General features: G+C 39.6%; 1 protein-coding gene across 1 annotated transcript in view; it reads right to left on the reverse strand.

Annotated features, from left to right (window-relative positions):
* The window catches only part of MEGF9 (multiple EGF like domains 9), a 77,227-nt gene that overhangs the window by 29,078 nt on the left and 33,040 nt on the right, over nucleotides 1-15,109 (reverse strand). Inside the window, exon 2 of the mRNA XM_043453232.1 lies at nucleotides 11,195-11,396. Coding sequence (XP_043309167.1) covers nucleotides 11,195-11,396 — 202 coding nt within the window. The remainder of the gene's footprint in view (nucleotides 1-11,194; nucleotides 11,397-15,109) is intronic.

Consider the following 15,109-nt stretch of genomic DNA (forward strand, 5'->3'; position numbering starts at 1 on the left):
TCACTCTGGTAATTAATAGATATCCAGCTTTGGGCTTCTCTTGGAACTTTCAAATACTACTTTTCATCTATAATTTGGGGGATAATAATTGTTACCTACCCCTCAGGGTTGTTGTTAGAATGAAATGAGAAAATGTACAAGAGAAAAGAATACTATTGTTTGCAAATGACTTTATTCCCCAGAAACCTACTAAGTTTATTAACACAGGAAGAAACTCGAAAATCTCAAATTATTGAAATTCATGGAATATATCATACCAGAGAATTAACTTAATAAATAAAAAATCATGATAGTGACTTTAATAATAATGAAATTTTTATGGGAATAATTTTAAACTAGTCCCATACACTTTGAATGTCAAAATAATCATGGCTGAAGCACTCACACTCCTCTTTAAAGGAAATCTACAGAGACTTCAAGTCCACATCTCTCTCTGAGATTGAGGAATTTAGATATTTTGAGTGGAAATCAAATCCAAAGAGGGAAAAAAAAATGAGTAGTCCCATGTTTCTCTCTACCCTATAGGAAACATATTTCCTGCTATGAAAAAAAAAAAAGAAAGATCTGAGATGGAAAAAGTCACGCTGATTTAATTTTCCTTCAAGGGACATAGGAAGACAAGCCTCCTCTTTGGGAAAAAGTGTCCTTCTATTTCAGCCCAAGTCTATTAGGAAGTTCTTTTAAAAACTAGAGAAAAAAGATATTTAAAACATTAAAATAGGCTATGAATTTGATTGTATATTCTAACCAGAAGGTCATACATCTAAAATGGCAGATTTTCACAATAAGTTTATTTCCTTATCCTGATTCTTCTTCTGAACCTAAAGGCTAAGAATTGTCACCAGGACCAGTTCTTCCCTCATGATAAGACAGTAATACTATCCATATTCCCTTGATGGACTGTTTCAAATAACTATTCTATTAACTTTTTATTTTGAAATAATAATAAAGAAAAGTTGTAAAGGTAGTACAGAGGGCTCTCATGTACTATTTATCCTCATGTGAATTTCTCATATAACCATGGTATATTCATAAAAACTGAAAAATAGCATCACTGTATCACTACTAATTATAGATTTTGTCAGATTCTTCTAATTTTTATGCCAAGGTTCTTTTTCTGTTCCAGGGTCCAATCCAGGATATCACCTTACATTTGCTCATCTCCCTGGCCTCTTCCAGTCTGATAGTTTCTTGGTCTTTCCTTGTCTTTTACTACCTTGAAGCTTTTGAAGAGTACTGGTCAGGTATTTTGTAAAATGTCCCTCAGTTTGGATTTGTCTGTTGTCTTGTCAGCATTAGACTGAGGTTATGAATTTGGGGTAAGGATATCACAGAGGCAACATGCCCTCCTCATTTTATCATATCAGGGAGGACAGGATACTCACATGACTTACTACTAATAATGTTATCTTTACCACTCAAATGATAACTTTTCATGCTAGGAGTCTGTGTCTACAGTAGCTAACCCCAGGACAGTTATCATGCTTATTTGGGAAAGAAGCAGAGGCTCAGCCATTCAGCTAGCCAGCCCCTGGCTATAGCTGTACTGACGGCAGCACAGGCAGACAGGTGCTGGTTGGAGCCCTTTTCTGACACTCACTGGTCGCCTGTTAGGGGGCAAATCACTCAACTCTCAGTGTCTTCATCTGTAAAATGAGAATAACTCCACTTCAGTCAGTTGTTATTTATCCTTACAAGACAGTACATATAAAGCACTTAGCTTGGCACATAGTAAACTGTCAATAAATGTTAATGCTGTACATTCTGGGGCTGATGGTGGTAGTAATCATGTGACTCGGTGGTAGAAGAATCTGCCTGCCAATGTAGGAGATGCAGGTTCAATCCCTGGGTTGGAAAGATCCCCTGGAGTAGGAAATGGCAACCCACTTCAATATTCTTAATTGGGAAATTCCATGGACAGAGGAACCTGGTGGGCTCGTACAGTCCATGGGGTCGCAAAGAGTTAGACCCAACGGAGCGACTGAACAACAATAATGTCAGTAGTATTTTCCAAGTTGTGTTGTGTGCTAGTTTCATCTCAGAAGTCAAAGTATGGCCCAGAAAACTGCTACGTGTTTATAATATTTTTTAAACTTTTTAAGTGTAGTAAAATGTCCTATCAGAGAGATGTTGAACTAGAGATTAAATACGTGGATTTTTTTCTTTTTTGCAAGAGAAGTTTGCAACTGCTTTGCCATTTGGGCAGAAGTTATTTGCTTGAAAATAATCTTTGACCAGATCCTACTGGTGGGAGCAGAATCATTTAAGTACGGTTCCCTTAGTAAGTTTAGAGTGAACAAGTCCCACTGTCTGAGAGAGGTGTTTAACAAGACCTTTTGTACTGGGGAAGGAGGGAGGTTTGGGATTTGTCAGGGAAAAGATGTTACAAAATGTCCTCAACCAGTACTCTTAGAACTGGCTTGTACACTGGATGGAACTGCACATATAGACTAAAGGTGTCAACTGTTAAATTTCTGTAACTTTAGAGCCCCAGTTTAGAGCATCGTTGAAGGAACTTGGAACCAAGGGAGTGGGTTCATCTTCCCTCAGAGAACTGTTGTTGCCAATTCTCCTGGACCAGGAAAATCAAGCCCCAGTAGTGACCAAGCATCACTGATCACGTCAGGTTGTGCAGGGCTAGGCCTCAACCCCCAAATTCAATATATGAGTGAGAAACAACGTCAGTGAACTGATCAGAATCACATCCCCCTGATACTCAGCATTAGAGGAAGACTAACTCCTCGAGCTACTGGAAAGTTAGTCATTAACTGTTGGGGAACGGACTGACTCAAAAAGAGGGTTTGTGCTACTGAGGCATATGAGTGTCAAAGTAATTAACTGGAAAAATAAAAGAGGTATGTCTACATTTGAACCCTGTTTGTGGAAAGCTTGTCAGTTATATAAGCGCTCAACTTCCCTGTATCTATTATATTTGCTACTGCCACAGGGCTCTCTATAAGGATGAATAGTTTTTAAAAATCTTCAAAGGTAAAGGGCCCTTGGATTTATTTTCAGCAACACAGAAAGAACATGGGTATGGGGACACTGCTTGACACTCAGCAGCAGGGCTTATGGGGAATAAAAACCCCAGGGGATACAGCGGGTGGTGGCAGCCATGGAGGCCGAGGAAAGCAGATTCAACTCCTGCTGCTGGCAACAAAGGAAGAACCGCAAGCTCACGGCGAGGGTATGGGCCAAAGAAGGAACCCTGGGACTGAGCAATTCCCTAAATTCAACCTAGAAACACAAACTGCCTTTCGATTTGCGTACATGCATTAGAGCAAAAAATCATAAGCTTTCTAGACAGCTCTGCACAGAAACATCGCTCTCCTTGGGCAGATCACCCTTCTCACTACTTTCCTTCCTCTCGGCAGTCGCCCCGGTCTCCCCAGCTTTCACTCTGCCCTGGCTCTCCACCTGCTTATATCCACCCATTCTACCACCGCTGGCAGGCAGGGCTGATCTTTCATTTGCTTGAAAAGTGCTTTGTGAATGAATTCCAAATCTGCGCCTGGCCCGTCTGGGACCTGACCCCAGCAGGGCTTACCAGATGTACCTCTTCTGCCCCACCCCCCTCAGTTTACGTCCTGTGTAAGCACATCTCTGAGGTGTTAATCTTGCTGCTTCCGGCTCTGTAGCATTCTTTTGCACCTTTTCCACTTCCATATGTCTAAATCCTTTCCTTCCTTCAAAACTGAGGTCAAAAACTATCTCCTCGATGAAATCATCTCTGATTTTTCCAGCTATAAGTGACATCTCCCAGTTTCTTAATCTCCTTAACATTTTATCTTTCTATTTTATGATGTGGGCCAGTTTTTACTTTGTACTATAATTATATATTTGTGGTTGTTGTTTAGTTGATAAGTTGTGTCCGACTCTTTGAGACCCCATGGACTGTAACCTGCCAGGTTCCTCTGTCCATGGGATTCTCCAGGCAAGAGTATTGGAGTGGGTTGCCATTTCCTTCTCCAGGGGATCTTCCCAACCCAGGAACTGAACCTGCGTCTCTTGAGTCTCCGGCCTCGGCAGGCAGAGTCTTACCACTGAGCCACCAGGGAAGCCTGTTTCTTTATAACCTTACCAGGCCAGAAGCTCCTTTTGTTTTCCCATTGTCTTATTTACTTCCCACAAGGTCTATTAAAGTACCCTGTACATAATTTGTTAAACAAATACACACTTTGGTACCAAATACAAATAAATTTGTTAAACAAATAAATACTTTGGTACCAAATGGTTCACACATTTATATGAACTTGATTATTTGCATTAATATTATTAGCATATATATATAACTATAGATTTGGAGGAGTTTCTCAGAAGAAGCAAAATAATAGTCTGAGTATTATAAATAATAAAACTTATATTTTTTTCTTTAAAAAATTTCCAACTGACCTAAAAGTGACTTAATAAAATGAAACAAGTAGTAGAGTCTGCAATACGGTTTAGGGAAAACTACACGTTTGATCAACAGCAACTGCATCAATTCACTGTGACATGTTATGTTAATGTTCACAGGGTCACCTATAGCTGGGAGGAAAAAGCTTTTTTTTTTTTTTGCTTTTCCCCCCCATTTGTTTGACTACAGATGATATCTAGTTAATAATTAGAAGACCAGGAGGGCAGACCGTGCTCTGTATTGAAAGGAGGATTTAAGACAAAAACGCCCTGAATGACACAGAGCTTTGCAAACTGTAACAGACGTGCATTATTTACACTAAAACCCCAATGCACTCGGTGCCTTTTTTGAATAAGCCCCTGTCTGGCCATTTATTAACATTCAAATTTTAGTCTAATCTGTTTTCCCATGAACTTTACATGATTTATTTTCTAAGACATAAACCATTTGGCACTGTAGAAACATTTACTGAAGCAAGTGAAGCATGGCAGGATGAAGGCTGACTGTTACCTGCTTCTGACCAGGACGGCTCCCTTTTAAAACCCTACCTCCAAGGAAGAACACACTGAACTATACCAAAAAAAGGGATTGGAAACTAAAGCTTGGCATAATTTCAAGAAAAAATAATTGGGGTAAAGAATAAAGTTATTTTTAAGTAAAATTAAAGCTACGAAGCTTTGTTTTCCTTACAATATGCTAGTTTATAAGGTTTCTTGAGCTTGGCACACAATATGTGCGCAACTGTCTACCAGACATCTCTATCTGAACGTCCCATAGAAGATGAACATGCTAAAGCCTAAGATCAGAAAGAAACATTGGGGTCATCTCTCTCTCTTGCTCTGTAAATAAAATCCACCACTCAGTTCTGTAGATTTTTCTCTCTTACACTGCTTCCTTCCTCTCCAGCACCATTGCCAACGCCAATGGCTTAGGTCAGCCTTTTAACTTTTCTTGCCTGAACAGTTACACAATAGCCTTCTCCCAGATCTCTCTGCCTGAGCTCACTCTATCCAGCAGACTTCTGAAAGAGTAAATATTCTAAAGAGCAAATGCAATGTTACTACACACTCAGTATTCTTCAGTGGACACATTAATTTACACAGCGTACCAGGCCCTTCGTGGTCTGGCCCTGTTTCTCCTTTAACTGTTCATTCATCACGTATTTACTGTGTCTACTTTGTACCAGGCCCTACTCTAGGTATTAGACATAGAATAGTAAACAAATAAACGAAAGTCTCATCTTTTCAAACTTTCCTCTCTGCCTCAAGTATTTCCTGCCTTCAAGAAATAGTGAGCCTCTTGCAGCCTACTAAAGATGGCTTGTTCTTTCACATAAACTTCTACTCATCATTCAAATTTCAATTTAAATGTAATCTCCTCTCTCAAGACCTCCTGAAACTCCTGTGTACTTTATAAATGCTATTTTGTTTATATTTCTGTCTTTCCATTTCAAGCTCCATTAGCATAGGAATAATATCTTTTGATATATAGTTGGCAAATGCAATGTCTGTTGAACGAAATGTGTGGATAAAATGACAAAGGTTTCCTCGATTTTAAATTATTTCTGGTGATCAAATAACTTTTCTAGGTCCCAGAATTATAGGAAAAGTAATAATAAGAGTTTACACATGCAACTGTTACTCCTGATTTTTTACACAACAGGTGATTTTCAGAGCCCCAAATGAGTATGAGTCTTGGAGATTTTGTCATCTTTCTATCTGACATTTATATTTCATGAGTAAAATTTTGTCTTCTGCCCTGTGGCATATTCCCATAATTAAAAATGCAAAGTAGTAAATATTTCAACATACACCATACAGCAGCAACCACAGGTTTTATGGGAAAAGATATTACACCACAACAGAACTTCATTATCTCACAGAGACAGTTTTAAAATGATGCACCTTGTACACTAACCTACTATGGATACATTAAAAAAATCTCAAATCAGTATATGACCGCCTACATGTAAGTCACCCTGATAACGTTCTAAGGCTAATTATCAGTCAGGCTCTCACTAGGCACACTCCTTTATTGAGATAAAATGCTATCTGATTTCTCCATTTATTAAGTTCAACATATCTAAATGTAAGTCAGGAAAATATTAGAAATGCATTCGAAAAGCAGAAGTGAAAAGATATTGTTGACCAACTCTTTCCCAGTTAAACAGGTTGGAACAGCAGTGGTGATGTGAGGGGCGGCCATCTGTCAGTACATAAAGGACCTTGTGTTTGCACACAAAGACACTGCTCAACCCACATCTGGTTCCTGCAGCCAAACTCTACCCTCACTGGGGCAACTCCCACTGAAATATATGGGCATAAAGAACAGGCGAATGAATTTTTTAAAAGCCAGCTGTTGATTCATGAACACTAGATACATGAGGGAATCAGGATAGAATTGAGTGTGCTTTTCTACTTTCATTTCTTTTTAAAAAGAGAACAAGGAGGCCATGACAGAATTTGCATCGGTATTTGCATTGGTATTGCAAACTTTTCCTGGTGGCTCAGACAGTAAAGCATCTGCCTATAATGCGGGAGCCCCGGTTCGATCCCTAGGTTGGGAAGATCCCCTGGAGAGGAGGAAATGGCAACGCACTCCAATACTCTTGCCTGAAAAATCCCATGGATGGAGGATCCTGGTAGGCTACAGTCCATGGGGTCGCAAAGAGTAGGACATGACTGAGCGACTTGACTTCACTTCTAGGAGACCAGATTTTTCATCCTGTATAACCTTAGGAAATTCTCCTGAATTCACATGTTTCTTTTCTCCTGATAAGGTATTCTGCTATCTCTTGCTTTCCCAAACCATAACGTGTAAGGCACAACTCAGTTCCTAGCTCATCTGGGAATCCTTTCTCCTTATTGTTTCTGCTTGTTTCCTACTCTAACCTGTTCTGTTTAGAAATTTAGCGTATATTTATAAACTTCCCCTAATGTTCTCAACGTCTCCTAAGCTAAAACTGGGATTACTCTTTCCCGACAGAGTTATTTATATAGCATGAATTATATAATCAGAAGAAATTCCTATAGGGACTTCCCTGGTCATCCAAGGGTTAAGAATTCGCTCTGCAATGTGGGGGATGTGGGTTTGATCTGTGATTGGGGAACTAAGATCCCACACACCGCAGAGCAACTAAGCCTGAGCCACAACTGAGCCCACACGCTCCAGAGCCCACATGTGAAAACTAGGGAGTCTGTGTGCCACAACAAAAGGCCCCACATGATGCAACAAGGGCCCGCATGCTGCAACTGAGACCCAACACAGCCAAATGAATAAATATGTTTTAAAAAGACATTCCTATAAAGCATCAAGTAGTGGGCACCACTGCATCAAAGTTTCTCATAATACTCACTCACTTTGCTCAATATTTGAGATTTTGAAAAGGGCTGTACTAACATAGTAGATACGAATATACACTCTAGATTCAGATTGCACACATTTCATTTCCAACTCTTATTTACTGGCTACTATAGAAAAGACCCTGATACTGGGAAAGATTGAAGGCAGGAGGAAAAGGGGATGACAGAGTATGAGATGGTTAGACAGCATCACCGGCTCAATGGACATGAGTTTGAGCAAACTCCGGGAGTTGGTAATGGACAGGGAAAGCTGGCGTGCTGCAGTCCATGGGGTCGCAAAGAGTCTGACATGACTAAGCGACTGAACTGAACTGATGTCATAAGTTAGGCAAGGTACCTAACTTGCAGCTCTTTTCCTGTACAAATGAGAATAATAATAATAGTGCCCACCTGGTATGGTTGCTGTGAGGATTACATGAATTACTACATGCAAAGGCCCCATGATCATGCCTAGTGTGTCTGCAATTAATTTTCACTACTATTATTCTAAACTGAAATTTTTAAAAAGCATAACAGGTTTCTTCATGAAAATGGAAGAAAGTAAGCTAAACTTCTTTTTCTTTCACAGTGAACAATTTCTTCTTTAGGCTACCAACAGAAACAGATACTTCAGTCCCTCAGTTCAGTTCAGTTCAGTTCAGTTTAGTCGCTCAGTCGTGTCCGACTCTTTGCGACCCCATGAATCGCAGCACGCCAGGCCTCCCTGTCCATCACAAACTCCCAGAGGTTACTCAAACTCATGCCCATCGAGTCGGTGACGCCATCCAGCCATCTCATCCTCTGTCGTCCCCTTCTCCTCTTGCACTCAATCCCTCCCAGCATCAGGGTCTTTTCCAGTGAGTCAACTCTTCTCATGAGGTGGCCAAAGTATTGGAGTTTCAGCTTCAACATCAGTCCTTCCAATGAACACCCAGGACTGATCTCCTTTAGGATGGACTGATTGGATCTCCTTGCAGTCCTTCTCCAACACCACAGTTCAAAAGCATCAATTTTTCGGTGCTCAGCTTTCTTCACAGTCCAACTCTCACATCCATACATGACCACTGGGAAAACCATAGCCTTAACCAGACGGACCTTTGTTGGCAAAGTAATGTCTCTGCTTTTTAATATGCTATCTAGGTTGGTCATAACTTTCCTTCCAAGGAGTAAGCGTCTTTTAATTTCATGACTTCAATCCCTACTCATATGCAAACTTGGTGATTTAATTATCCTCTTTTGTGAGTCAATAATTCTATTCCTCACTTAAAAAAAAAAAAAAAACATATTCAACTACTGGAGTGTTACTGAGCTGAATCTACATGCCAGTTACAATGTAAATGGGTATACACACACAACTTAATTCTCACAAAAATTCTTCATGTTATATGTATGAATCCTATTTTACAGATGAAAACACTGAGGTGAGGTGAAATATAAGATTATACAGTTATTAAGTGGCTAAATCAAGAATAGGATCAAAGTCTACTAATTTCAGACTCCATCTCCTTTCTGCCAAATATCATACTACTTGCCTACAATTCCTTTTCCCCTTAAGTCACCCACATATACTTAGCAGCAGAGCAGAACATAGAGATGCTCCCTCAGAGATCACCCGTGTGGTCTTGCTGAAGCACACAGTCCTGCAACTTCCCATTTCTGTTCCTCTAGTCTCACGCCCATGTAACTTCCTTTCTGGTGGTAAGACATGAGATGCTTAGAGCTGAATTTAGAGTTCCCATGCCTTCCTTCTAATGATTTACAGATTTTTAAATGACTTTTGTGATGCAGTGCTTGCTCTGACAAATTACCTGACATTCTGAAATAATAATGTTTCAAAATTTTAAATTAAGTATTATTCTGTACTAACTCATAGAAAAGAATTATGGATTTATCTAAAAACTTTAATAAGCTTATTCTTGGGGACAAAAGCAATCAAGAAATAGGACAAGTACAAGAAATAAAGATTGGAAGGAGCATGGAGGAAAACTTATAGGAAGAGAGGTCAAGAAACTGAGAGGCCAGTGCATTTTTAAAATTAATTTAATTGGAGGATGAATACTTTACAACATTGTGATGGCTTTTGCCATCCATTGTCATGAATTGACCAATGCATCATTAGGATCATCTATAGTTATTGAAAAGTCATCCAGAACTGTGACAGGTGTCGTGTCAGGGAGGTGTCAGTGAGCCAGACGGGAAGGTATTCTAGGACCAGCAGTGAGAAACAAGGAAGACACTCCAGCTCCAGGTCTAGAGGTAAGAGAAGCAGGGCAGTGAGAACAGCCACTGTTTGTAAGGGCTGCAGGAGAAGCAAGGTCTTTCCTGAGAAGACTAAGGAAAAGGCTAAGGTAAAGGGTATGGAAAATCAACATATTTTGCCATTATGCAGATAATAAAAAATCACGTGCTATTCATTTCTAAAAAACCTCTAGGGATGATAGAACCTGTCAAGTGCACATAGAAAACAGTCCATGTAGAAGAGACAAGAATAATATCTTCTACCTGTCTAGCATCATCCATTGCTGAAAATCAGATATTCCACATAAATGCTAACAAGGAACTGATTTTCCAATATTTTAAATGAAAAAAATTACAATGCATTACATGTTAACACAAAACTACCAACCAACTTCCTAAATTGCAATTAAAACACAGAAAAGCACCCATATGGCTTCCCCTGTGGCTCAGTGGTAAAGAATTCGCCTGCCAATGCAAGAGACATGGGTTCAAGCCCCAGGCTGGAGAAGGAAATGGCAACCCAATCCAGAATTCTTGCCTGGAGAATTCCATGGACAAGAGGAAGCTGGCGAGCTACAGTCCATGGGGTCACAAACAGTTGGACATGACTGAGCACCCAACACTCATTTTCACTGGAAGGGCCTAGAAGTTATTGCTTCCAGAAAGCAGGCTACATTCTCAATACTTTTGTTCTATGAAATTTAGAGAAACTATTGGTGGCTCAGACAAAGAATCTGCCTGCAATGCGGGAGACCTGGGTGGGATCCCTGGGTTGGGAAGATCCCCTGGAGGAGGTCATGGCAACCCACGCCAGTATTCTTGCCTGGAGAACCCCATGGACGGAGGAGCCTGGTGGGCTGCAGTCCACGGGGCCACAAAGAGTTGGACACGACTGAACTTAGTTAAGCACTGCACATTATAAAGCAAAATTGATTACCCAAGTACTGTGAAGAACTAAATCAGTAAATTAGAAGCTTTAAAAAAAATAATTCTATTGTAGTATAGTTAATTTACAATGTTGTGTTAGTAGAAGCTTTTAAATCTAGACATTAAATATAACGTGGACCCCAAGTCAAAATGATAAAAAGAATATGAAATGTTTGATGAATCTATGTCCCCTCTCCCCCTTTATTTACACCAGTCTGGTCCTTGAGAGCAGGGGCCATCTTCTGTGTGTGATAAAACAAAATTAATTTTACCTTTAATCTCTGCTGCTTACCTGTTGCAGACTATGCTGAGGGCTCCAAGTGGATTACAGTCACAGGGCAGACAGGGTCCGGAAGTACCATTCAGGTAAAAACCCTCCATGCAGGTTTCACAGTGAAGACCCTGGTAGCCTGGCTGACACTCACACTGCCCTGTGGTCTGGTTGCAGCGATTTGCATCCAGGCTTCCGACCACAGAGCAGTTACACACATATTCTGCAAAGAGAAGAGAGATAAAGATATTAGCAATTAAGAGTTAATGCGTTCTTAATAAACTTTTATTTTTCTTGGTAAACATTCATGACAACTTTGTAAGGATGGGTAGAATAAATTCTAGTACAAATTCACTTTCTATCCTATTTAGTTTGTTTAAATCGGGAGTTATGGGCTTCCCTGGTGGCTCAGTGGTAAAGAACCTGCCTGCCAATGCAGGAGACATAGGTTTGATCCCTGGGTCGGGAAGATCTCCTGGAGAAGGAAATGGCAACCCACTCCAGTATTTTTGCCTGGAGAATTCCATGGACAGAGAGCCTGACGGGGTACAGTCCATGGGGCGGCAAAGAGATGGACAAGACCTTGCGACTGAGCACAGCACAAATTGGGAATTATACACAGTAAAGCACATAAACTAATTATAAAACTAACATTCTCAATTTCCTTTTCAACACTCTTCATCTTCTAACCCTCTTACCCTATACTCCAATATGTAGATGGATCTATATACTATTGGTTTTACTCGATTAGACCTCTCCAAAGGCAGGGCCTATGCTTATCTACGTGGAACTGAGAGCACATACTGGAAATGACAACATGTTAAATAATAAACAGTTCCATTGTACAGCAACAAAAGCCTACGGCTCAGACAGTTGACTAGTAACTTAAACAGGTCAGACAAGATTATGCTACAGCTGGAACCATGAACAAAATATTCTTCCCAGGAAGAAATTAATGGAGAATTTAAACGTTAATATGAGGAAATGATGAACAATAAATCCCAGATGAGAATGTCTACAGGGGCATCCTGATCAGTGAGTTAAAATCAATCACAATTTGAAATCTTTCCCAAATTAAAAGATTTAGAAAATAAACATTGTCTTTAGGTATATTTCAAATAGTTTTTGAATGAAAATATTTAGAAGTAGTTGGCTTTAGCTTTTTAATGCAGATTCATTTAAAGGTCAGTTAGGATTTACTTCTGCTCTTACTTATATCCATTGTTGTTGGGATGGTTTTGGTAACTGTTTCCTGCACAATGTTATGAACCTCCATCCACAGAAACAGTGACAGATTCTATTTTCTTGGGCTCTAAAATCACTGCAGACAGTGACTGCAGACATGAAATTAAAGACACTTGCTCCTTGGAAGGAAAGCTATGACAAATCTAGACAGCATATTAAAAAGCAGAGACATCACTTTGCCGACAAAGGTCCATATAGTCAAAGCTATGGTTTTTCCAGTAGTCATGTATGGATGGGAGAATTGGACCATAAAGAAGGTTGAGTGCTGAAGAACTGATGCTTTCAAACTATGGTACTGGAGAAGACTCTAGAGAGTCCCTTGGACTGCAAGGAGATCCAACCAGTCAATCCAAAAGGATATAAACACTGAATATTCATTGGAAGGACTGATGCTGAAGCTGAAGCTCCAATACTTTGGCCACCCGATGCAAAGAGCTGACTCACTGGAAAAGACTCTGATGCTGGGAAAGATTGATGCTGGGAAAGATTGAGAGCAGGAGGAGAAGGGGACAACAGAGGATGAGATGGATGGATGGCACTATCAATTCAATTGACCTGAGTCTGAGCAAACTCTTAGGAGATGGTGAAGGACAGGGAAGCCTGGTGTGCTACAGTCCATGGGGTCACAAAGAGTTAGACACAACTCAGCAACTGAGCAACAACAAATATTCATTTTATTTAAAAGAAAGTATTTTCAACACAGTTTGACAAAATATCAACATAGGACTTTTTAAGCATGTACAAAAACATGTGGTTAGAATCAACTGAAGATAAAATAAAACCTTGTACATATTTTAAGACTAGCCCCCATTCCAAAGTAGCTATGGACCTGGGTTTAAAAAGGCCAGATAAATCTATGGCACAAATTATATTTCTGAATAGGTAAGGAACTATATAAAATGACATTATAATTATAGACAAAAGTTTAGCTTGGAAAAAACTCTTTAATGTAAGGTTTGATGATTTTTAAAAAGATACTGGATAAATTGCAAATCTAGAAGTTATAAAAAAGTTACTTCTCTGTCCTAGATAAGGGAACTAACCTTCAAAATTCTTCATGTCATCACAAGCTGCTTATCCACCTAAGTCAAAACAATGGATTCCACAGAGATATTCTCATTTGGTCAACTCTTGGCCCATGTTTCTTCAGTTCCTAACCTTTGGTGTCAGCTTATCTCCCTGCTCTTCACACCTCTTCTAACTTGTAAATACACCTAATGAATGAATATAAAAGTGGTTTATTTTATGTATATTTTATGCGTCAGTGGGGAATTAGTTACAAAACCCAGAGGAGAATTCAAGTTTCTTCATCCCCAAATTTAGGGCAGCAATAAGCTTTCCATCTCAATTGGGATTCTTATTCTCACTAGGCTATGTAATCCTATGACATTTTTTGACAAAGTTATATGTTTCCACATTATTTCTAGTTTGTGTGTGTGTGTGTGTGTGTGTGTGTGTGTGTGTGTGTGTGTGTGTGTGTGTGGTTTTTGTAAATAAGGAAGCCATGTTCAGTGCTCTATAAACCTTCCAATAGTAACTTCATGGCAAGACCTTCACTCTACCAAAATGATGAGAATGCTAAAAGTAACGTTTTCTTACAAAATCTGGCAGATTTCCAACATACATTTAATTCCTCCTGCTGGATCAATTTCATCACAAGTTAAACCAACCAAATTATGCTGGTATGGGCAGAAGTAGCTCAAGAAAAACGATGGACTAAAAAGCGCTATAACAAAGACTAAGAATTTTATCTATTATTTCCTTACTAACGTACTTCCAACTGAAACCTGAATCAGTATTCCCAACAAATGAGATAAAATTTTTAGTAGAGGTGTTCTAGAAGAACCCAATTAATCTAAGAACTTTGAAATAAAAACTAAGTATTTTTTCAATAAAGTCTTATGGATAAACCTTCAATTCACTGGTTATTTATTATTTCTATAGAGCTGATTCGATCTCTTTGTAATCCCCTGAATTCGATCTCTTTTTAATCCTCTTTTCAGTCCCATCTTCGAAACTTTACTCATTCTGTGCTCCATGGAACTCTTTCTACTGTCCACACATTTAAATCTATCCTTTATTTTAAAAACCAGCTGAAACTTACTCTTCCATAAACTATAATTCTATCACCCATAGTTTGAATCCATAACATCTACCACCTATAACTCTCATATGACAGTAATTTAAAGAGAAAGTAAGTGAAGCAGATACGAGCATGGCCTATAGAAGCAGACAGCTAGAGGTTTAAATCCAGCTCTATCACTTACTAACTTTATGACCTTAAGCAAGTTAGTTAGCCAGTTAGTTATGACCAAGGCAAACTAGCCAAAGAATTGATGCTTTTGAACTGTGGTGTTGGAGAAGACTCTTGAGAGTCCCTTGGACTGCAAGGAGATTAAACCAGTCAGTCCTAAAGGAAATCAGTCCTGAATATTCTTTGGAAGAACTGATGCTGAAGCTGAAGCTCCAATACTTCAGCCACCTGATGTGAAGAGCTGACTCATTGGAAAAGACCCTGATGCTGGGAAAGATTGAAGGCGGGAGGAGAAGGGGACGACAGAGGATGAGATGGTTGCATGGCATCACTGACTAGATGGACATCAGTTTGAGCAGGCTCCGGGAGTTGGTGATGGATAGGGAAGCCTGGCATGCTGCAGTCCATGGGGTCACAAAGAGTCAGACACGAGTGAG

This window comes from Cervus canadensis, chromosome 30 (assembly GCF_019320065.1).
Source record: "Cervus canadensis isolate Bull #8, Minnesota chromosome 30, ASM1932006v1, whole genome shotgun sequence".
Taxonomy (NCBI): Eukaryota; Metazoa; Chordata; class Mammalia; order Artiodactyla; family Cervidae; genus Cervus; species Cervus canadensis.